Source organism: Nesoenas mayeri, assembly GCF_963082525.1.
Source record: "Nesoenas mayeri genome assembly, chromosome: 2".
Taxonomy (NCBI): domain Eukaryota; kingdom Metazoa; phylum Chordata; class Aves; order Columbiformes; family Columbidae; genus Nesoenas; species Nesoenas mayeri.
In genome coordinates this window covers 144044185-144068850 of record NC_137543.1, presented here as the reverse complement: position 1 = coordinate 144068850, position 24666 = coordinate 144044185, and the positions used below count along the sequence as shown (strand labels likewise).

Sequence of the window (24666 nt, the reverse complement as noted above, 5' to 3'; positions counted from 1 at the left end):
AAAAAATGAATAAATATTTACAAAAATGCAATTTAAATAGAACCTTACCCAACTAGACTAGAAATTAATTTTTAAATATCACCTATTCTTTTGAATTAAACATAAAACCATCTTAATATTGCTTGAATTTAGACTTCATAAGGTAAGGAAGGAACATGATATTATCTCTCTATATGCCCTTTTTCATATAGGTTATCTTGCTTGTTTCATGCCAAATAGTTACTATCTGTAACTCAATAGACATTGCAATTAATTTGCATAGCAAGTAACTACACTGTTACTCTAACTCTATGCTGCATGTTAACCCAGTCACTTACTAAATATAATTTAGAAGAAGGTGCTAAATGAAAGACTGCTCTGTGGTCTGTTCTCCTCACACTCTTCGCTTTCTTACCTTCTAAGTTATATGGACACTAAAATTGGTTCTGAAATTTTGTTCAGCAAAATGTTCTAGAAGAAAAAAAACTTCGGTGCTGCAAGTGGAGTATTGTAAGTGAAGAGTTAGTTTATACTGGAAATGACTTAACAGAAATATCACTGAAAAAGAGCCAGGAAAAGTCCTGCTGAGAAGCTCTATGATATCAGCATTCAAACTGTAGGGCTGAGAGTCAAGAAGACTTGATTAATCACAGGCTCCCTTTCTTACTCTGGAGATGCTAGTTTACTTCATGGCCCCCTGTTCTCCACCTTGTAAAACAGAATTATAGGATGATCATATATCTTCAGGTATATAGCAAAGAGCAGTTTTGTAGAATAGTTATTTATCCTGGTCTGAATTGTCTTTACAAAATTCCAGATGTCTGAAGGAGACTTAAGACGGCTTGTTCCCCAAATTAAGTCTGCTGTACCTCACAAACCTCTGGCTCTCAAGTAGCCGTGAGTCGACTGATCTAGAGCAGGTTTTTTGGTTAGGCTTAATTAAGGCTACCCATGCCTGGTCCATCATAAGCCTGAATCCAGCCTAGTCCTCAAATTCCTGAGGACAGGGAGAGGACTTGGCTTGCTCTGTGTCAGTATCCTCCATCACAGGCTCTAGCCCTGTATTTATAAAATTCTTTGAAATCTTAACTGCAAGAAGCTGTATGAGTATAGAGTAGTTATTATTCTTTAATGTTATTAACAGCAACAAGCAACCGTGCCCAAAGGCTTTTTTTTCTGGATAACTTGTAGTGTACAAAACATTGCTATATTATTTCTTTTGCCTTCCTCCTCTCAGCAGGTACTTGCTGTGTTATTTCACATGGTGCAGGTATTAACCTTCCTTGATTGGAAGAACTGCATTTCGCTGTGCTTTTAATACGGTAATTTGGATGTACTGTGTTATACGAAGAGCAATATAGGGCTACATTTTTATTATTAATTTATAAGAGCTATTTTTACATTAGTAATATGTGAGAACTCACATTTTAATAAGTAATATGATGTTACTTTATAGATTCGGAAGTGTGCTCACCTAGATTTACCAGTACTGAGATAACTGCAAATTTAAATTCCACCAATGTCATTGGAATTGCTTGTTTACAGGGGTAACCAGGTCTCAGGAATAAATCAGCTGGAGCAAGAAATGCCAGTTTTCTGTGCACTACTGTTTTGAAGAGAACAATTCGCACTAGAAGATGATGTTCTAATGCGAAAGCAAATTACATAACTGATTAAGCAGAACTGCCTTATCATAATTTTTGTGAATGGAGAAGAATTAAGCCAATTTAAAAATAAAGTATTATTCTGCCAAAATCTGCACTATTTATCTGGGAAACACTAGATCAGCTTTTATTTGATCTGTGCAAAAGAGAGTTCCATGGGTAGGGGAAAAATAAGCTGAAATTTGCAGCTAGCTTTGTATGGTGACTAAAGTAAAAGGTGAAGTTTTATGTAACTTGCTTTAAAAGACTAAAAAAAAATAGGATCATGAATCATTTTAATGTGCTTCAGTTATTCAGTTAAATCCTTTAAAAATATGGTGCTCATTACTCTGAATATAAAAATATGTTACTAAATGCAAGTCGACATTCCTAAATTAGGTGCTTGCCACTTCATCAATGATATAAGCAGAAATGTATTTTTCAGTAGATGATGGAAGAAGATGTTTTTATCATCTTGTCACTGTTGTCATGGAAACTTGTGTATATCATTGTTAAACAGAGTGTATGTAAGGATCTAACATTCCTGTGACAACTTATTGCTAGCTATTGTATTTTTAACATATTTTCTTCAATGCTGTAGTCAATGCTTAAGAACTTGTAAGTTGCCCTTCTGAATTACAGCCATGAACTCAATTACAGGATTAGGGTGTCCAGAGAGCCCTTAGTATAGGGTTCTTTGCTATAAGATTTTTTTCAATACAGGGTTATTAACAGTTTTATTTCCAAATCCATTGCAGCCTATTATAAGCACTTCAAAAATAATATTTACTCTATTCAAGCAGAGTATTTTGCCACAGGAGGCTTTTGGAAAGAATGAGCTATCCATCAATCATTGTAAACTCTCTGTCTTGAAAATTATGGATATTTTCTAATTGTGCATTTTATACATTAAGTGCTTTGTCTTCGAGTACACTGCTAAATTCATAGTACAGCTTTTGTGTATAGGTGTCTTAACCTGTCACATGCAGAACAGTAGGCTAAGAGGGAAGCTTGACTATGACAATCCAGTTTTAAACCCTCCTGGAAACAAAGAATGTGCAACTTGTTTTCGTGTTTAAATCTTATGATAGACACAATTCAAAAAGTAGAAAAAAGGTAGTTTCTCCAAAGGAGAACTATTTAAGAGTCAGTAATTTTAAGCACAATGAAGACGTTGTATGTATTACATAATTAAAGGTTTATTTTTGTCTTCTGGTGTCTGAATATATTTCAAAATATACCTTCTCCATCAATTATTTATGATTTGAAATTATTTCTCTTGATCAAAAAACAAAGTTACTTGGATAAATTTTTTATCATTGAACACATGACTTCTGTTACTTCAAATGTGTTCATTAAATGTCTTTTTTTTTTTTTTTTTTTAAATCCTGGCCTGTTTGGTTTAGTCTTTTCTATTTTGGGGAGTTTTCTGAAGACTATTCTGAAATTTAAAAGCTATGATTATAAATAACTGTCAGTGAAGAACTTAAATTATTTTAGTGTTAGCTATCTGTAGCAATTTGATGCAAATTTAACTTACTTGAGAGTCATAGTAATGTGAAATATTCCAGAACAGTAAAGTTATAAAGGTTTTTTAAAGATATGTGTTACTTATGGTATTGTTCCCTCCAGAGAGAGTGTGATTGAATTTATAGTATTAGAACTATTAAAACACCAGAAGTGCAAAAATATGGAGAAGAAAAAAATTAATTAAAGAAAAGTAAAATACCTGGCTGTGGTTTTAGTTTCTAGAAAAATACATTCATTAAGTAGGTGAGGGCTATATGCTGGTGGATGTAATTACAACTAAAATTAAATTTATAGGAAAGGTCCGATTTTCTCTTCCTGGTGTGGGAGGATTCTGTCAGTTCAGGCAGTTGAATTTGAAGTAATGGCAAAAGAAGAATTCCTGGTAGGTACACATACCCAGTCTATATGGCTAAGAAAATGTATGCAAGAGTCTGTATATGAGCCAAATTTATCTTTTTATTATTTCACATTACAGTAAGTTGTATATGAATATATAGCCTCTGAAAGGAGAGAGGGAATATCTTTAGCTTTTTAGGATTTATTGAGGCAAAATAAAATTTATTACTGGCTTCATCCCTTTTACCTGCAATCATTGATAATTTTAGCTGTGTATTATGTAGTCCTGGCTCTTTCTTCCATAGGATTTAGGTTTGGATAAAATGACAAGTTTGTGCTTGGAAAACTTTGATCGATCTATTATCTAAACATTTCTCCATTTGAGGAGTACTAAGAGAAAAGCCACAAATTCTCTGTTGAATCCCTCTTCAGTTGAATGTGCTTTTGTTGTTCTGGATACCTCACACAGTAGCACAAGCAACAGATAATTTCAGTTTCTGTCTGTTTTCTGTAGAACAGCCTTATGAAATCTGGGGCACCAGCTGCAGAGCAGAGGGACAGCTTGGATGTGTGCTGATCCCCACTGGCTACAGGGGACTAGTGTGCAGGTCTCTCAGCTACTAGGATACAGGACTAGCATCAGGGCTCCAGTTTTGTAGGAAATAGGAATAAATGTCTTGACTATTTGTTGTTGTAATGGCACTAGTAAGAGGTGAGGAGTGCTGAAAAGTCTCATCTGCTCTGCACCAGGGCTGTTATCTCTGATGGGCTCCCATACCTAGTTGGACACTTGAGTAAGGGGAGAAGGGTTTTGTGACACTTGGCAAGGGAGGGAAATTCCACAGCTATGTCAGGAAATGTGGATTAAAGTTGCAATGCAGTCAAGTTTGGCTGATTCTGGTCTCAGCTCCTGATGCATCAAATTGTGAAGAGAGCTGTAGCAGCAGTAGATTTTTCAGGGTTCTGGTTAAACTGAAAATATCCGGGGAGGGTTGGAAAGACAAAATTCCTCTGTTATTGAGGATTTAACTTATTGACAAATGAAAAATGAGAAAAAAATGGGTGAAACTATCTATCCCATTTAGGAAATACCATCTTTGACGGTTAAAAGGTATTGTGCATAGTAGGCAATTATGAATATTGTCAGAAAAAGGAAGATGAGCTTTTGGGTTTTTTTTTTTTTAGAATGCATTAGTATCTGAAAAAGCTTTATGCTGATTTATTTCAATGTATTTCACAGCTAAGGTTACATCTGCATGGCACAATCTAGTACCCTTATAAATACTCCCACTTCTGAATGAGTTCACTTCTCAGGATAATTAACTGCGTAGGAAAGAGTTTCTTAACTCAGGCAGTGTCATGCTAGCATAGCTGCACTGCTTCTGCTAACTATGTTACATTGGGTATTATTGTGTGAAACCATTTGTACCATACGGACATCTGAAATGCTCTGTCATCAAGATCCAGTTGGGCTAGACAATGTCTCTGTATGTGTATGCAAAAAATATCTGTATTTATGTATTTAATAGACATTGAAAACTCATTTAGTTTTCTGGGTTTCATGAATCAGTATTCTAACATCTCATTTCTGTTCCCTTTGAAAATACCATTGTCATTCTATGCTTCACTGAAACCCAAAATAAAATATTTTCATTGAATGAAAATCTTAGCTTAGAACCATGAGATATTTGAAGGTTTTGAAGTGTTGTTGATAAATGCAGTCTTAATGATCTTACAGATATAAGTTTCTGGGTAAGATATTTTCTAAATAGAACCATCCCTTTTGTTTTTTTTTTTTTTTTTTTTTTTGTTTAATGTTATTTGGTATTTTATGCTCAGGAGAGGTTAAAACTGGCAGGCTGGGATCCCTTGCTTGCTTTCTATTTGTGATTGTGATGCTGATAGCCTAACTCTGAACTTGTGCAGGGCTGCTCGGCTCTTCCAGTGTGATAGATGAGTATTTCTAGAAATGAGAAGTAATTGAATCTCAGCACTTAAAAATGCCTTGTGTGCTTTTTGAAAAGAGACCACCAGCTGTGTTGTGTTGAATTAATTGCACTTACTTCGATAATGTGTGTGTCTGTCCAGTAAGAACAGAAAATAACATTTTCATTTTAGGAAAGTCTGTGGGTTCATTTTTACTCACTGGAAGCAGGATAGTTAAAGCACTAAAACTCTACCTCTATTCTTACTAGGTTTTCAGTCCAGAATTAGAAGCAGCATATTCCTAATGTCTATATACCTCTCAGTATAATGTTGTGCAGATTTTCCAGCTGCAATACCTTGGTCCTTAACTTGTAACCCGTGTTCAAGTATTGCATGTGGGACTCTACTGTATAGTTTCAAGATTGTGGTGTTTCTGGTACCTTTTCTAGGACAAGCGGAGTTTCTGCTGTTGTGCGAAGTGGTAAAGAAGTTCTTTCAGCTCAACAATACATGTGGATATTGCAGATCTCAGAAGACTTTTGGGATCATACCATGGAAAAAAAAGTCCAAATTTGTTCAGTGCAGAACTGAGCAAAACTGCTAAATTGTTAAGTGTATCGGGGCCAAAATGAGATGAAGCCTTTTAACTTTCTGGGTTGGCATCTCTCAAATGTATTTCTGAAAATATTGATAAAGGGATAAGGAGGTGGTGGGGCTTTGGCCATATATGGACACAGCTCTGTGTGATCAAAGCAGGAAAGCTGCATAACTGTGTGCCTGAACCATTTGCATGCAGGACCAGCACATACTTTTGGGAATTGGCTCCTTTATATACCCCATGTTTCTTCCCCTTCAGCCTCCTCAGCAGATGTGCATTTAGACTACATACTTGAGTAATGATCTGTGTCAAAAAATAGTACATTGACATAACGGAATGGTGGCTACAAGTGTTGGGAGATTCAGCCATCTCCTTTCAAGGGATAAACCATATAGATTGATTCTAGAAGTCTTGTCTTTTCCATCTGAAATTCACACACAGTGAAGATTGTCTACTGCAAATACTGTGCTTCTGTGAACCTTCTAGACAATGCACAGTTATTTTGATTGTATTGCAGCTTCTACAAAATAGCCTTGTTCTTCAGGCTTAATTGGAACTGAGATGTGAAACATCCATGCAAGGTGGCTGGTAGTGGCAATACGGAGCTATGCAACATTCCCTTACAAAATTATAATGAGTTCATATTGGGTACTTCCCTGAAGAACCCACTTCCCCCCATTGTGTGTATTTTAAGGTATCTATAATGCAATAATAAAATCTACTTTTTGGCCTGTATCATACAAGTATTATTGGATAGACATAGCTTAGCAATCCATTACAGTGTTCTCAAAATGCTGCACAATTGGATTTTCTTTAATATACATGGTTTCATGTCAGAATGAATGAATACAGATTATTCCATTATATACACTGGAAAATGGTTCAGAAGTGTCAGTTTGGAGGTTTTGGTAAAAATTCAGGTTTTGCAGGTGAAAAGTGATCTTTGATACAACTTCCTTCGTGATCATTTTGGGGATATAAAGCTCAGCATTTTAACCAGGTCTTTATTCAGATTAGATTTAGTAGATTAGAGTAGTTTTAAAAAATATCTGTAAATATACACAAACTTTTGCTATACCAAGCATGTTTGCTGATCCTCGTTTATTTATTGCCTCTATGGAAGTAACCTAAGCTTGTTCTTGACTTGCATGCTGCTAGTAGTATCCTAATGCACTTCTAAACCCTGCAACTCTTAAAGGGTAATAACAAATTATTCTCTGAATTATATCTGGATATATTAAATTTTCAGGCTTGCTTTATTGCACAGTGAATGTTATCTGACAGTATTCAGTGTTTCGAGGAGGATAAAAAAGGCAGGCAGGTTTCTATATCATATAGTCTCTTACTGCATCTGTTATGTGAAGAGTGCCATTTTGAGTAACTTATGTATGGTTAACTAATACTGTGATATTTTTCCTGTGTTCCCTTTTTACATAGTATTCTATTTTTCTTTAATATGATGAGTTATAGCAGCTGTCTTGCCATCCCTGTGTTATGGAAGTTACATGGGACATGGCAATGTTGGATGCTCTGCTATGCCTGACCCAGATGATGTAAAAATGGGGAAAGATGAATTCTATCAAATCAGTTGAAGATCACACTAAAGAGAAAACAGATCTTTATTATGCAGAAGCCATTACAAGCAAACCACAATTAATATACAAATTTTGATATGTCCAGCTGCTGAAAACCCACCAGATACAATGTAAGCATGTAAAAATCTGAAGAGTTTTTACTTTGCCATTTTGACCATATTTGCTTTCTGGTGCAATAAATAGCAAAATATTTCCTCATAGTCAGCAGGCTTTGCAGCTAGTAATAGCTTTTCTCTACTCTTGTAAATATTTTTCAATGTCTCCACTTAAAAAATTTATTAAATGTAGGAGCGAAAGGGAAATTAACTGCACTATAGGAATATAGTATTTACAACATTATCACAAAAATCCAAAAATGAAGTCTTGGTGCTGTCTTTCTGTCTGTCACTTTTGTAGGTACCCTGTCTCCTTAGCATGTGGTCCTTGAAATCATGCATGCATCTGTTGTTTAGGAATATGTTTACTGTGGCCATAATCTTAAAAAATGACCTGTTACTGCCCATCTTATAAGACCGAACCATTTGTTTCCATAAAGATGTTTCATCTTGAGCTCCAGGATGTTACATCCTGAGCTCCAAAGTAGTCAGCATAAATTACAGGTAATTCTCACCTATATCAACCAGCCTTCTAGGTTTCAACCTGAACTTCAGCAATGTCAATCCAAATCTGAACTTTAGCAGGTTATATTTGAAGTAGCAGAATGGAATATCTTGAAGCTTTTTGTACTATTAACATATGAAGAACTCTGTGACTTGATTACTATAGACTGAAAGCAGTTTCTGCCTTTGTTCTCAATATTATTTTCGAATTTTCAGACCTTAACTAAGTCAAATGCTGTTTTTTTCCTCTTCTTTGAAATGTTTCTTTTTCTAAGGAAATGTATGTTTTTAAATAAGCTCTAAGGACATTGTGTTTGAGCACAAGTACATACAATTCTTTGAAGACATTTTTTGAGAGCACACATTCCTTATGTCTTTGCCCAATTGCAAAGCTGTCTAGTGGTGAATCACTTAGCTGGCTGAAGTTCAATATCATGACCTCTATAAAATGACAAGTACATAAGTAACAGTTTTTAAAGAAAAATAATGTGAAGATGCTGGTTACTCTGACTGGTCCTGTAATTCCTCCTTGCATGTTTTGCAGAAGCAAACACTGTGACACTATATCCATCAGCATAAGGATTTCTCTCAGTTTCATTGCAGCTGGAGTCAGTGACTTCATACTGAAAAAGGTTGGTTTTGAGAATGCAGATCATGGCAGTTTTTAGCAATGAAGGAACAGTCATATCTGTATAAATACATAGCCATGTATACTTGTAAGCATACAGATATGTTTGTATCTATGAATGCACGGGTGTAACCTTCAGCTGACATAATATGCAAAGCGTTTTAGGAATTTCATATGCTTCTTGTAAAAGGAATACTTCCTGAAAAATATACCAGCAGTTACATCTATTGGAAAAGGAGAAGAATGTGCTTTTTAAAATCAAGAAGTTTTATTATTGAACCAACAAAACAAAGTTTAATGATAACTGGTTTTGGAATCAGTGATACATTGAATCTTGGAACTGGGCAGTTTTCCCATAACCCTAGAGTCAATGTACCCCCTTTAGGTCTGTTAATTTTACTAAATTACTTATGTTATGATTTAACTGCATCACAGTATTTTAATTAACTGTGTTTTAAAAATAGTTTACTGGGATAGGCCATTTAATTATATTTTATCTGTAAGAAAGCATTAGCTCGGCTGTGACTGATAGCTAGCAAGGCCATCTGCAATGCCTTTCAGTTCACTCACTCTGAATTGTTCAGATAAAGACTGTCAAGTGCTGCCTAAATAAGGAAGGAGCATTGGTAGAGTTAAGTGCAGTGGAGGACACAAGTGAAGCGTTGATTCCAGGCATGCTGGAGGGTCTGAGCTGCATCCTGCAGTACTGAACCTTTTTAGAGTTTTCATTGTTGTTTTCTGCAAAGCATTAAAATGCAAGTATCTGTCATTCAGGATCTCAGAGAAGATGAAAATGTGGATGAGGAAGAAGAAGAAGAAAGGGTGAGTTAAACCCCAATAAATTTGAAAAGTATTTTTTTTCCTTTTGTTGGTACTCTTTTAGGACAATAAACCTGGAACGATTACTTTTCTCTTACAGGTCTTCCTCAAGCCTGTTATTGAGGACAGAAATATGGAACTGGCCCGAAAATGCAGTGAAATAATAAGTGATGTAAGTGACAATCACTGCTTGCATCCTTAGATCTGTATTTCTCTTTTCAAATGGGTTTATATTTACAATATTTTTTCAGATATGTAGAGTGCAGCCTGTGCCCCTCTAAGGCTCAAATATAAAAACATGCAAAATAATAGAAAAGCACAGCCTACTCTGGCACTTTATCAGTCACAGAACGATGAGCTTTTCAGGGTACTTGGATGGTATGAAGCATAGGCCTCAGGAGAGAGAATGTTCCAAAAAGTGGGTCTCACACAGAGAGTGTCTCCCATAAGAACACCTTGGCTGATTTCATCAGGAAAATGCAATGTTTTTTTCTAGTTGTAGCCTAAGGCTCTGAAATTTGATTGGTTAGAACAGAACTGGGTGCCAGTATACACAACTGAAAAAAGGGAGGATAAAAATAAAACAGGTGAATTTTGGTTGTTATTTATTGGTCTGTGGTGACAGATGCTCAAAACTGCCTTGCGTATTATTGAATTACACTTATAGAAAGAATCCACTGAAATGCTAGAATATATTTAAAAATTATTTAGCTAGAAAAATCTTGACTTAGTTCCTATAGATTTTCAAAACTGTTGATCAGATATGGAAATGATATAAACATCATAGATCAGATCCAAGACATTTTAAGTTGCAGTCGATCCAATTATTTCAATGTAACAGCATCAGGTTTAGCAGATTATTTCTGTGTCCTTCTGGGAGAGTGTCTGAAGCGTAACTTTGTCCCTTCACATGAATGGGAGTTAAGAGTGATAAGAGTGATAATTGTCCTGTGAGGATGGTGGCTGGTAGCAGAGGAGACGTTACTGAGGAGAGTCGCTTGCTTTAACAAGTGTTCTTCTAAAGAAACTGAAAAATGGCATCTGGCTCGTGTTGTAATCTGATATTTAGATTTGGGATGTTATTGTTCGAAGTGAATGAGTATGTTGATTTTACGAAGACAGAACATTCAGAATCTACGCTTGAGGTATAAATTCTTAGTGGTTACGTATCAGAAGAGAATAGGTAACTCAGAAAAACAGTGTCTGGGATGTGTAGGTGTTACAGTGCTGGCTTGCAAGTGTGATGTGACAGGGTCAGTGTTTCCTTTTTGTCCATACGCTGTCTGGACTTCAGTTTTCACTGAAAATTGGATAGATAGATAGATAGATAGATAGATAGATAGATCGATCGATCGATCGATCGATCGATCGATCCTTAAGGGAAGTTACCAAGACAGCTCTCTTGCAATCCCAAGCTACTTTAGGAAGTGGTAGAGTTTATTATTGTGCTGGGGGAGTAGGTTCCTTACCCTGCACATTTCATTGTGGAGGCCAATAAACTGCAAGGAGATGGTTGGTGACTTGTTAACGTTCAGAGCTTTAAAAATATTCTTTATCCTTTTTTAGCACGAGTCTTTGCACAAACTGCTGTTTGTGTGGGTATATCAGTGGCGTACATCTGTACATTTTATGAGTACAGTAGTTTACGGGGCTTGCAGTTTGCCCTTAAGATGACCTTGGGACAGCAGCCTGTGTCCTTGCTGACTACAAGACTGGGCGATTGTCCTTTTCTGCCGGTGGAGCTGTCAGCACAGCCCCTCTGTCAGAATGCAGCGCCAGGGGTGCTTATGACTGAGATACTGGGGTTGAGTTACGCTTGCCCTGCATTCTTTGCAGGATGACTTTTATTTGGCAATATGGTTTTAAAAAAGTGTTATTATGGCAGCTCTTAGTGTGTGTGTAACTGTCAGCCTTGAGCTGTACGTTGGGGAAGTTGTGAAGTGTTTATGCGCTCTGGTTCTTGAGGAAATCCCTGTTTTCGTTTGAGGTTGGCAGATGTTTGTTCTGTGGCTGTGGTACCCCCTGGATTGTTTCTCCCTAAAGCCATTTCATTTAATCTCCCTCCATTATGCAATTCTCTTCCACAGATGTTTTCAAAACTGTCATGTGTGTTTGATTTATATGTATTGCCTTTCTTTCCAGGCCTTTTCTCAGTATTGAAATTGAGCCTGTCCATTTGCCTGTATTTTCATCTCTTATTTGTTTGAATCTGTGATGTTACTAATATTGTTATAAACAGAGAGGTGAATTACTATACAAGTTAAATGATCATTGACCGAACTAACATAATCCTTTTGGTATAGAGGCAGACACTCTGGCTTCTGAAGGTTCTGCTGAATTCTGGTAATGTATGGTACCAGTAGTTCTTTACCCCTATAGCAAAAAGTAGTGCTACTTACCATTTAATTATCCTTGTACAGAGTCAAACTTTGCTTTAGCATGTCTTTTTGTTATAAGCAAGTAACAAAGAGCCCTAGAGCCAAGTGCAAAAACAGAGAGTACTTTTCCACTCATACCAATGGTGTTGTGACCACCTAATTCAGGGTATAGCTGTTTCTCTGGACTCACCATTACTAGTCAAAGCCTCTAAGTCAGCAAGGTTTTGAGGTCAAAATTGCTGGAGACTAGTAAAATACGGTGGGGCAACAATACTGTATACTTGCCCTATTCTCATGCTTTTCTCTAGGTTTCTGTGGCCACAGATAGAGGATTTTTATTAGATGAATCTGTGGTCTGACAAAGCTCTTAGTCTTATGAGAGATTATAAATTAAGAAATGTAGGGTTGGAAAGGGAATCCTTAGTAGAAGAAAGTTCCGTTTTGGTCTAGCATAAGAGCTAGATAAGAAGATTCAGACCTTTTTGTGGCTTTTGTAAGCTTAAATGGGTCTTTGACAGATGACAGTTTTATAGTGAATCTTGACATGATGACTGTCAACATGGTTACATCATTGATGTTAAGATATTATTAACAGTTTTTTGAGTATTTCATATTAAAATTAGGTCGATACATGCCCTTGAATACAAAGAAAAGATAGCTGCTTGAATTAAGCTGTTACCATCAGAGCCTTTCTTCTAACCCACAGTCTCCTCCTGTGATCCCCCTGTGAAAAAGGCTGGTGGAACAGGCCATGGGTGAGATGAATTTTCTTGGTGAGCCAGGAAGCTTCAGCCTGAAGGTTGGATACCCTTGTTCTATAAAGTTGATTTTGCCATATAACATCCATTAAGGAAAATATGCAATTTGAAGCTCACTGTTTTGGTGGTTGTCTAGGAATTTTAATCCACTTTTACTGGATAGCTGTGCTGCTGGTCTAAGTAGTTTTATGATGAGTCAGGGAGAAGAAAGGAATCAGGAGGGAGCTATTAAAAATTGGGCCTTTAGTGAGCCATTGGACTTCAAAAGTATATCAAAAGAGCAGTGGTGGCTCCAGGCCATCATTTGTGAAATTTTTGTATTATTTGGGTTTTTGCAAGGCTTACCAGATCTACTCAAACTAAACAGCACATTTTGTGGTGAAGGGTAGGTCACTCATGGGCAAAATTTCCAAACTTTGAAGAGGAATAATAGCTTCTCTGCCTATTCCTTCCAGACACTGTTTATATTCAGTCATAACCAACCTCTTAAGTCTCTTGCTTACATAATTGGCAATAAATACACTTTTGAAGTGTAGATGTCATGACTTCATTATACTTGTTTCATTTTATATTCCATCTTTCTGATTACAAGTGATATGGACACTTCCACGGCAGAATGGAGTGTGTTGGTTCAGAGTTTGACCACACATTTTATTATATGTCCTCTCTAAATTTCTAATTTGAGCCTGTGTGCATTTGATGGCTTCTATGAGTTACTATAATAAGTGTGACTAATAAAGGAGTAAGGAGGTGGCATTAGTCCTTTACTGCTTTTGGTTATTTGGGAAGCATGAATTCTACAGCAGAATAAATTTGATTGTTTCTTCTATTCATGTCCTGTCACGCCACCTACTCCCCCCTGCCATTAAGAGATACCTTAGGAAGCTTTAATGTTTGATTTTTGAATGTAATTATTGCTCTGTAATTAACATGGATAGCTGTGGGTGATTTATCTAAGTTGTGAGCAGCAAGACTCTTCATCTCCTCTACCCAAGTCTCAGCTTTACAGGAGCTTCTACTGGGAACCCCATCAAACGTAACCAGTAGGCAGTCAGCTCTGTAGATTGTCCATGTCCCTTCTCAACTGTATTGCTGTAAATGAACATAATTCTACAAAGCATTTTTTTAAGCTGCTCATGTTCACTTGCAAGGACATGCATGCATGTGTGCAGTATGAACAGTAAGTGCCTGCTCAAGTTTGTCATAAAACTGCCCATTTTGGGTATTGCTCTGTGATTACCTGGGAGTCCAGTGTCACACATGAAACACTGGATTTGTCGGTTCCTGAGAAAATGGTGATACACAGTATTTTTACACCAGTTGTTCACTGAACAGTTTTCATTTAGAAAACACTGTAATCCAGAAAGGCAGACAATATGATTTGGTAATGAGATGTAGGTTCCTTCAGTAGTCTAAATGTGGATGAGCTCAATAGTAACCAAAATTATTTCCTGTGTGGGGATTATGTAGTCATCAGTTTGAGATGAATTTGGCATTATATCGTCCATTTTGTAGTGGACAAAAAGTTTGCCTCAGGAAGTACAGGAGCTGCTTCTGTGTAAGCTGCCATACTTCTCATGGACTTTCTCAGTCCCTGTAGAGGAGTGGAGACTAGGACTTGTGATATCCATTAAGGATTCAGAGAAAGAGGAAATTAAGACTGCATATTTCTGTAATGCTCAGATGCAGATCATATTGCTTCTGTCAGTGCTTGTCAGCAAGTCTAGAGTGCATAAATGCAAGCTGCTGTAGTGCAGAATGTGAAAATGAGGTTAGAGAAATGGTAGCGGATAATAACCATGAAAGCTTAATACTAAATAATTCAATTTGCATTGAACTGAAGTATTCTACATATGAAGAAAGAAATGTCACTAAAACCATTTAAAGCCATCTGTGTAAAGTGTCTGTTTTTAAAACGTATTTAGTCCATCTCATTGCAATTCACCATCTTTCTTCACACAGTTCTTACATAATAAAGGTCCGTACACATTCACCACATCCATAGATTTTATCTTCCTTGCAATCTCACTAATACAAACAGTAACTCTGAGTTCATCAAAAGTCATGTGAGTATTATACCTGCTCGTATTATTTGGTCCATGGTAAGAAAAAGGTTAGTTGTTTTTCTTTTTTTTAAAAAAAAAAACTTTTTTTTTTTTTTTAACCTTTTAAAATACGCTGTGGTGTTCTGCTTCAAAAGTGGTTTCCTTTGTCCATACACATAATTTAAAAAATGGCTCAATTTAAAATTTGTTTGCTTTTAAAGAAACTCTGTTGCTACTTGTGTATCGTGGCTGTTGGGGTACTTTATCGGCAATAATTTGGCAGTGAATTTATTCATGTAACTCTTGGATTAATAAATGGGCATTTGAATATGTTATACAGATTCTCTGCTTGCTAGGTCTGTGTTAAAAGTTTTATCTTTGAGATCAATGGCCAAGGTGATCCATGATTCAATTCTCCTTTCTTTAGAGATACTAGAACATCTACAACAGAAAAATGGTATCTTTCTCATCTTTATTATTAAAGAGTTCTGTGACTTTTACAAAGCCTTGGTACTGTATGTGAGAGCTGGGTGTTTCTCTTTATGGCTTAATTTGATTCATCCTGAGGTATTTGCAAGCCACCCAGCATAGCATCCATAAATAAAATTTAAAAAAATATTTTTAAAAATAGCCTTTTTTAAATCTTTCTTTATTCCTTTTCGGAAAAAAAAAAAAAAAGAAAATTAAACTTCTTTGTTCTCCTCTTTGTAGATACACTATAAAGAAGAGTTTAAAAAATCTAAAGGCAAGTGCATATTTGTACCTGACACCCCACAGCTAAAACATGTGAAAAGTCTTGGAGCTTTTATTTCTGAGGTAAGACCTAAAAGATTGAAGAATTCTTATTGATTCTTATTCTTGCTAAAAACTCTTTCAATTGAATGTAGTGGTTTTTAGCAGGGGAAGGATGGCTTATTTGAAATAACAATTCTGTTTAAAGCTGAAGTAACTTAAAGTGCTGTAATTAGTGTACACTATATGTGTGAGTAATACAACGTTTTTATTTGGGGATTCCAAGATATTTTATTAATGGTTCTGAGGCAGTCCTGGCTATCACATTTTATGGATGGATAAACTGAGGAATGGGAAAAGGATTTCTTGTTACATATTCTCAGTGACGGGGTTTGTGAGTTTTCCTGGTTCATTTTCCCTGCTGTTGGAGAATTCACAGCCTGACGTCAGATAGGAGGGAGCTGTTACCATGTTATCACCCCTGTCCTGCTCCTTCAGCAGGGGCTGGAGCAGATATCAGGGCAATGTCTGAGCACTTGCATGTGTATATGTGCGTACCCATGGCAGAGTTTTGTATGTTCACAGGCACACACAGACAGATACACGCACTGTACAAGAGCAGAGCCATGTCCCAGGTAGATGGTGCCATAGGATTGCATCTCTGATTATTTTCCACAGATGAGAACAGCAGCAGGAGTTTTATATGACAGAGAGTTGCTTTTCTTAAGGAACTGTTGGTCCTGAGTGATTTTTCTGTCACCATGACCTTTGGAAGACTTAAATTTTTGTTGCCTTACTTTTGTGCTACCTTTATGACTATGATAAAGAAGATCCCGATATCCCTGTCTGGAGTTATGTAATTTATATACATTCTGTATTCTGTTTCTGATAATACACCGGTTTGCTGTGTGGCTACATTCAATATAAATGCATCTGATGCATATTTTTGTTATATTTATCTTCACATTTTCTGAGATAAAGTGGCAAATTCTAAGGGACATAAATGTCTTGAAATTATGTTTTCTAAGAGACTATTGTAGTTTACAAAAACACAATATAGAGAATTTATTGAATTGATCAGTGTGATCAATTAGTCAAAGATTTAGAGATATAAAGATCTTTCAAAATTTAAAAACTCGTATGTTTTATGTGTGACTCCATTGTGCACTCTGCTTATTGCAGCACTACCTGAAGCCAATGGTGTGACAGATCGTTTATCTTGTAACTTACTGACCTCTAGTGTCCCATAACCTGTTTTTGCAAAACTTGAACGCTGAAATTGTTAACAGCATGTTTGCTGCAGTGAAAAAGAGCCCTCTGTTTTGGGAAACAGCAAAAAATTTTACAGCAAATTATTGATATATCTATAATACATGTGGTGAACTGGTCTCTAATGAATAACTATGTATTGCACAGTAAATTAATGACGTTAGCCTGTATCACTTAAGATATATTTCATATTTATGATCAGTTTCACAAGGATACTTCACATTATTGTTTTATGAACTTGAAAATATTAGATCCGAAGCAAAAACCTCCCAGATTTTGAACTGTTATTCTGACCTGTTGCATAAAACCCTATTGTGAGGAATTGGTAGTACTGAACAGGGGACAAAATAAGGGATATATAAAAAGCAGTTTTTAAATGAGTCTGTAATATGAAAAGATTAAGGAGAGATGATGGCAGACATGCTGACCTCAATGTTCCTGTCCTTTCCAGTTACATTTAATTGCTACTACTTATTAATTGGTAAAATATTTTTTTGGTTGGCCTCTCATTGCTCCTGTCCTGCAAGACTTGGGAAAATGGAAAGAAAAAATCATAATTTTGTTTTTTGGAAATATTTTTTAAAAGGATAGAAAAATAACTGGCTTATCTTATTTTATACTCCCCCTAAAATTATTGAATTTAATTAGGAGATACTTTTCATTGTTTCATGAACTAGACACATGCACCTAAAGTACTTTAAAGTTATTATTCAAAGATCTGGTTTTGCTTGAACGTTCATGACAGCATTAGATTTTTCCAGTTCTAATGGTCTATGCCTATTTATTTAGTAGGAAAATTAGGTAGTATGATTACTGTGTCTTAATTTTTACATTATGTCACCTTTTTCTCCCTTCTAGGTGAAGTATAAGGGAGCTGCTAAGAAAGACCTTTCCAACTCTCTTTATCAGCAGATGCCAGCCACAATTGACAGTGTATTTGCAAAAGAATTAACACAACTTCAGAGCAAGGTACAATTTTAGAATCACAATAAAGATTTTTAGATGAATTGTGCGGCAGAGTGTGACCAATGCAAACAATATATTTGAACGAATACTTGTTGCCTGCTTGATTTATTGGAGTGAGTTTGTCATCCAGAGTTTCTCAACATCTTAACTTCAAGAACTGCTCACTTTTAAAATGTTGACAATCTTACTTCTTATGGTTATTTAATATAAATTTAAAGACTGTTAGTGCATTCATTAATCCAATGAAATCCATTACGAGTCCATGAAGGCAATAAAGAATTATTTAATTCAGCAACATTGCACTGCATTTATGGGATAGACAATTATTGTATAACAGCCATTTCAATTTGGGTGTTGTGTTAGTTTTATAAAATGTTTGATGTTGAAGGAAAAAAAATAAAATACTTTAATGGCTTTTAAAGGCACTTACTGGTAGCAGTAAATGTGTTTCTGATGGTCTACATACTACCATTCACGATAAATTTTACAGAATTAAAAATATGAAATACAGTATATTGAACACAGTGTAAAAACATGCAAACAACCAGTAAAATAGTAAATTCCAGTTCAGTTGCCTCCAGGGGCTTAAAAATATAATACCCTTAATGTACACAGGTGACTCTTTACTTCCATTGATCTCAGTGGAATTGTGTTCAGTATGTTTAATACGAATGAAGATACAGATTTTCATTGTTACTCATGAGAATTATGGCTGATAGTCATGACTTTCTTCCCGCTAAGCCTTTCCACATTTTTCTTGATTTGCTGTTTTCCTCTCTTAAATATATTAGCTATGTGTGGCTTAATACAGCCAGTCTGTGAAGTGAACACACTTCCTAAATCCATATAATTGATTTGATCTCAGTATGCATTCTTCTAATGCAGTGGTTTTTTTCAAACAAAGGAAAATATTCATAACAAAAGAAAGCATTGAAATCTCAGGACAGCTTGTGGAGAAATGTTTTGATTTGAAACAATGTGTTGATCAAGGCTATATTAAGCAAATATAATAATGTAAAGTATATTTTAGTTTTCATAGTTTGGAATGGAACATATATACACTCAATTCAAAGCAGCATAGAGGCTGAAATGACATTAATGTGACATTTCCTTGTAAAGTGAGTGAGTAGAAGAATTACAGTAGAAATAAATTGGGAATTAAACTTGTATAACATTTTTAAACCGTTAGTTTGATTTATAAAACATTAGTTAACTAGTTTGCCACAGATTTACTCCTGGATTCATTCCAAATGAGTACATTCTACATTAGTTTACGCAAATGAGGTTAATTAACGTCGGTGATATGGCAGAAAAGATAAATAACTGAGACTAAAAATGAAATCATTCAATTCATCAGAAGAACCCTTTTAAGGAAAAGACTGATATTTTCATTTTATATTTTTGAAGGTTTTTTTGAATCATTCAACAGTCATAGAGAAACAGATATGCATATAGGATGAGTTATATTTAAGCAGAAACTTTCCTGTAAAATTCATACCATCCCCTTAGGAATAGATGTATTATAAATCATAATCTACCATTAAACTTAAAGATACGCTGACACATTTTTCCAACTTGTGGTTACTATTGCACTGGACCCGAATTTAATGCTACTTTGAGAGGGATCCTGGGGGATTTTCTAGTGGAAAATCTTCTCTGCGGTATTCAAATCTAATCCATATTGTGCCTATCACTGCGATACCTAAGTAGCTAATACGAGGATTTCAGATTTCAGCTGGGTCAGGATGTGGCAGAGAGGATTTCTGCTGCATCAATCTAGCTGGGATTGTGGATTTACAGGTCATCGCTTTGGCAAGAGGAGACCAAGGGTGCGCTGCAGGGAGGAAAGGGAACTGCAGCATCTGGCTGTTGTGCCAACTCTTCTGCAACAAGACTGGTCCAAGCGCAGAACTGCAGTCTGTTTCTCAGTTATAGCAAGCTGGTTTTAAATACGTGCTGATTTCCTAAGAGGTGGAAAATAGGAGTATGTGTCCTCCTCTCCATCCACTTTAGAAAAAATGTACACCTCTGACTCCCTCTTCGTGCTTCTTGGACACAAGGCCGGCCTCGAATGCTTTTGCAGCCAGATCAAGCAGGTGCTCTCGCTCTGTGCTGCTGTGCTCATGGCAGGGTCCGTAGCCTCATCTGCCAAGCAGGTGTGTAGGGACTAGGCGGTCATGGTGTGGAAGCCACTGACTCTCCCTGCTACTGCCTGCTGGCCCAGGACTGCCGAGGCTGGTGTGGCTGTGCTGGGTGATCTCCCCACACAGGTGTGTCCTCAGCAAATGGTCTCTACCGTGATTTGAAGTTTGATCCTGAAATGGTGCTGCTGCCCAGCAGCTTTATTTTTGGCCTACCTAGATCTAGCCCAAGTTATTAATTTTATGCATAGTTTCAGATCATGGTTATGGTAAGGAACTTGGAGAGAACTAGGGGACATGTCCTTTTTCTCACAAGAAATTATTCCCCACCTACAGCTGCCGTTCAGTGTCCTTTCCAGGGCAAACAGGCTGCCATAGCACCATCTATCACTTTTGCATACTCTTACTGCTATGGCATTTGTCATTGACTTCTGCAGGGCCAGGACTTTGTTCTGCAGGGTTCCAGCCACACGATGTCAGCACTGACAGGATCTTGCTGTAATGGAGAGTACAACATCCTGAGAGTTGTGGTTCTCCTGTGGAGCTTTCTCCCCATATTGGCTGTATGGATTCATGCTCAATTTCCCCTTCAAGATACACAGGAAAGACTAAACCAAGACCACCTCTGCTGGCTTTTGCATAAAGCCCACATTTACTCTTTTGTGTTTTATACAGAACTGACATGAAGATGGAAATAAATACCCATAGAGAAGGAAATCCATCTGAAGTTTTGACAGAAACCCATTGCACTAAAGATGAGAAAAAAAGCTTCAGGAGAATTAAAAAGAAGCTTCATAGTGTCATATAGTTGAGCCGTTTTAATAAATTTCATTTTTTCCTGTAAGCAGAAAATTTGACTATTGACTTCTAAACAGCTTTCTTGAGAGTGAGCAACCAGATTTTCCTTCATCTCTCTTTTGTCATAGCTGTCTGCAGGGTAACCTAGAGAGAGCAGGGGAAGTCCCTGTCCCCAACGTGTAACTTCGCCCTCCTTGCCAGCCCACAAAGCCCTCACCAATTTCTTTGCCCTGTGCAATGAGAAAATAAAGCTGAGGAGTGCAGTCTAGGCGGGGAGCCCTCATTTTGATTTCCCTGAGAGGAAATGGACATTTTCTGGAGAAATTGCAGTTTTCCTGTGGAAAGTATTTCTGAAGGAAAACTTCTGATCATTGCTAGCTTTGTGCCAAGTCTTTTTCTTGTCTGAATATATACTGAGTTCTTCCTTACGAAGAATATTTTTTTTCATGAAGTGTCACAAACAATGATAAAGGTATTTCAAGTTACTCGAGAGGGAAACAATGTTAAAAAAAAAGTATCTGTCTCATCACTTTTTTCATCACTTTATTTCTGCCATAAGAAGCGATTGTGCTGTTTTTCTTCTTATCTGAAAGGAATAATCTAAAGCAAACAGAAGGCAGTTTAATTTTCTCCTTTGCGCTGGGCAATATCTCAAACTGTAACTATATTTCAGTGCTCAACAGTATTTTCTATTTGTTTTTAAAGATGATGAGAAATGTGATCTTAAACAATATTTTCAACTTCCAGAGAAAGTTTCAGAGTTTTTCTTACCTGTCGGCAAAATCCTCCTTTTGTGTTCATATGTATTTATTTTACTATGATAAAGCTATTCTTGTGGTTTACTGCATCATTTACAATCATATTACACATTATCAGACTGTTTTATCTGTTTTTATGTAATTATTAATGTCAAGTTTATTTTTTGTTTTGTTTTGTTTTTTGTCTATGGTGGCAGGTATTACTCTCCTGGACTTCTCTGGTTTTGTTTTACACAAATATATTGGTTAATCTCATTCTCTATCTAGAGATTAAAATGGTGTTTTCTGTGTTCTTGAACATTTCCTCCTACAAAATCCTACACCAAGGATTTTAGATTTGGAGCTCAGTTTACTGACTATAAAGGGAAATATAAAAATAAAAATTTAATAGTGTTTAAAGTATTGCAAAACAGAGTGTCAGTCAGAATTAAGTTAAAAGAGCACAAAGCCCTCCTTAATGCAGCTTTCTATTGACACACTGGTGTATGAGAAAGACAAGAACATAAAAAATGAGTACTTACAAATTAGTTCAATCTGAAGTCATGCCTACTTTAATAATTGCCTTGTATTTCTGGAGGAAATAAATGGTGCCACTACAGAGTAGAGGTTACATCAGTGACCTGTAGTACTTGATCTCTCTGAAGAGAAGTTTCATATGTAGATTTGATAAGGAAAATTCAGTAAAGCTAAAATATGAAAATTGACATGAAATGAGAAATAATGTACATATACTAACCTGTAAAATAATGCTTCTAAGGAAACTGATGAAATAATCCTCATAAACATTTTTTTCCTGCTTCCTTTGAATGGATTTACAGATCTGGGAACAGAATCATAGAATGTCCTGAGTTGGAAGGGCCCATAAGGATCATAGCTCTGCACTAAACTGTCAGAAACTAAACTAGACATCTGTTGAACTCCTCCTAGCTTGTGATCGTTTAAAGGTTACTTAAGTCAGTTAATAGAATAATATGAAAAGATAGGGAGAACACGGCTGTCAAATAGCAAGTCAAATATCCCTACATTAAGCTAAAGAAACAGTCTTTTCCCAAGGTAGTGGACACTCAGTTGGAATTTTGCTTAGTTTTCTCACATGGGGAGTTAATGTGCTTTTGTTTTTTATGTCTTGGTTACGTAGCCCATTCACCAACAAAAAATACAGATGTTGAATCAGTGAAGTGTCCATGTAAATAAAATACCTGTAAATTAGTAGATTTTGGAAGTAATTGTACGGGTCTGCTTTTCAGAATTGTATTAATGGGAAACATCTGAAAAGTGATGATGTGAAGTAGAAGTAGCAAAAGAGACTTTGTGGCATACATTTATACAGTAATTATACTTCTGCAGGGGATCATTTGTTAGTGATGCTTTGTTAAAGATTGTTTGCTTTGCTGTTTGCAAGATGTATCAGTATGGAAAAGTGATAGAGATTTTTTTTGTTTCAGTTGAAGTTGTATTTGTTTCCCCAGAGGCCTCATCATGTTGGATTTACACTTTGTAAGGAGATGGATGGTTTTAAGTTTCCTAATTTGGTACTTTCATTCATATAGTAGCAGTGCAAAAAAACCTACAAAACTTTTTGTCTTAATCTCTCAGCCTATGTATCATTTTGTAATCTGAGATAGTCTGGGCAGATACTAATACATTGCCTTGGGCACCCTGATCTGTGACTCAGATGCAATCTTGCTGCTTTAAACACAAACAGATACAACATTTTCTCACAGTTCTAGTATCCTGTCCTAAAAGATTCTGAATCACCATAGTCAAGAGTTCCCATCTCAAATCTTTCACAGTATTCTTTTATTGCTATCAAGGGTTTTAGTTTCAAATCCTTCTCCTTCTGGTCAGCTTTCAGTCTTATGTAGTATTTGCTGTTTTCTTAAGGATTATTTTAACACTTTCTCCTGAGAGATATTAGAAAATTAATTTACTCGATGCTTGCTACTTCTTGAGGCATCAAAACCTGGTGAAGTTTCCTAATGTAAGCCTAAAAGCTTCTAACAAGGGTAAGTGCAAGATCAGCTTTTCGGGCAGTTTTAGTATATGAGGGTGTGTATATGTAAGTATAACACAGTACAGTGAAAGCTGGATGAATGCCCAAAATTGAGTTCAGTTTCTCTTATGGAAATATATTTGTTTATAAACTCAAAATCCAATTCCATTTTCCTTTACCATGATGACAACTGAATGTAAATATTATTTTTCCTTGTGAAGCTGAGGGCTAGTCAAAACATATATTGTGCTAGTAATTTCCTAACAGTGGAAGAAATAGATGTTTGGCTATGAGTATTTCATGTAAACCTGTTTATCTGTGAGGAATGCACAAAAGATAGATTTATTTTTTTCTGAAAACAGAAAACAAAGAAACCAAACCAAACAAACAAAGAAAAACCAAAAAAACCAAACAAAACAAAAACCAAAACCTGAGGAAATATTTGTTTAGCTGATAGACTCAAGCGTGTTTTGAGAAAAATCCCCAAAACTTATGCTTTTCCCTGGGCTGTCTTCTCAGCTTGTTAAGATTACCATTCTGTTTCTGCATATTTCTTTTTCTTCCTCCTGTCTACTTATACCCCTGTTGCAATAACAGACTCAGAGAAATCTCTCTGCTGACTGTGTCTCACAGGTCTCTGTTTTGGGTAGAAGTGGCTCTCATTTCAGGGTTCTGGTTCCATTAAGGAGCTTAATTATTTATTACATTTCTTCCTGAATACAGCCACACTATGACTCTAGGTTTAACCCAGCTCATGTTATTATACCAGCTCTGACAAGGTCACAGAAGTATAATGTTGCTCTTTTCAGGTTCTCTATAAACAAAAACATGATACTGAGAAAGGAACTTCAGATTATGCACACATGAAGGAGCCTCCAGATATCAAGCATGCCATGGAAGTAAATAAATACCAGAGTGATGTAAGTATTCCCCCATCTGAAATGAATTCGCTTGTTTTGTGTAGATACATTATAACTAACTGAAATGGAATATTTTTGTATTTCGTTAGTAGGTATCTTTTTACATTATTTTCTTCGAAATAATTTGCAACATGATTTGTGTTTAAAATATGTTATGAGTAATAGTATGTGACTTATTCCAAACTGCACTGGAAAGCAGTTATTGTTTATTAGTAGTAATTGTTATTAAGTGCTGTTGGTTTGAAATAAAATTGT

The 24666-nt window shown here is 36.1% G+C and overlaps 2 protein-coding genes across 3 annotated transcripts in view; both read left to right on the top strand.

The window, feature by feature from the left end:
- The window catches only part of LOC308053411 (LIM zinc-binding domain-containing Nebulette), a gene marked incomplete at both ends in the record, with an annotated part of 245672 nt that overhangs the window by 148325 nt on the left and 72681 nt on the right, over positions 1 to 24666 (top strand). The window lies entirely within an intron of this gene.
- The window catches only part of LOC308037567 (nebulette-like), a gene marked incomplete at its 5' end in the record, with an annotated part of 41070 nt that continues 25991 nt past the window's right edge, over positions 9588 to 24666 (top strand). The window contains 5 exons of the mRNA XM_080339410.1: positions 9588 to 9656; positions 9754 to 9825; positions 15546 to 15650; positions 17694 to 17804; positions 24301 to 24411. Of these exons, the coding sequence (XP_080195536.1) occupies positions 9588 to 9656; positions 9754 to 9825; positions 15546 to 15650; positions 17694 to 17804; positions 24301 to 24411 (468 nt within the window). The remainder of the gene's footprint in view (positions 9657 to 9753; positions 9826 to 15545; positions 15651 to 17693; positions 17805 to 24300; positions 24412 to 24666) is intronic.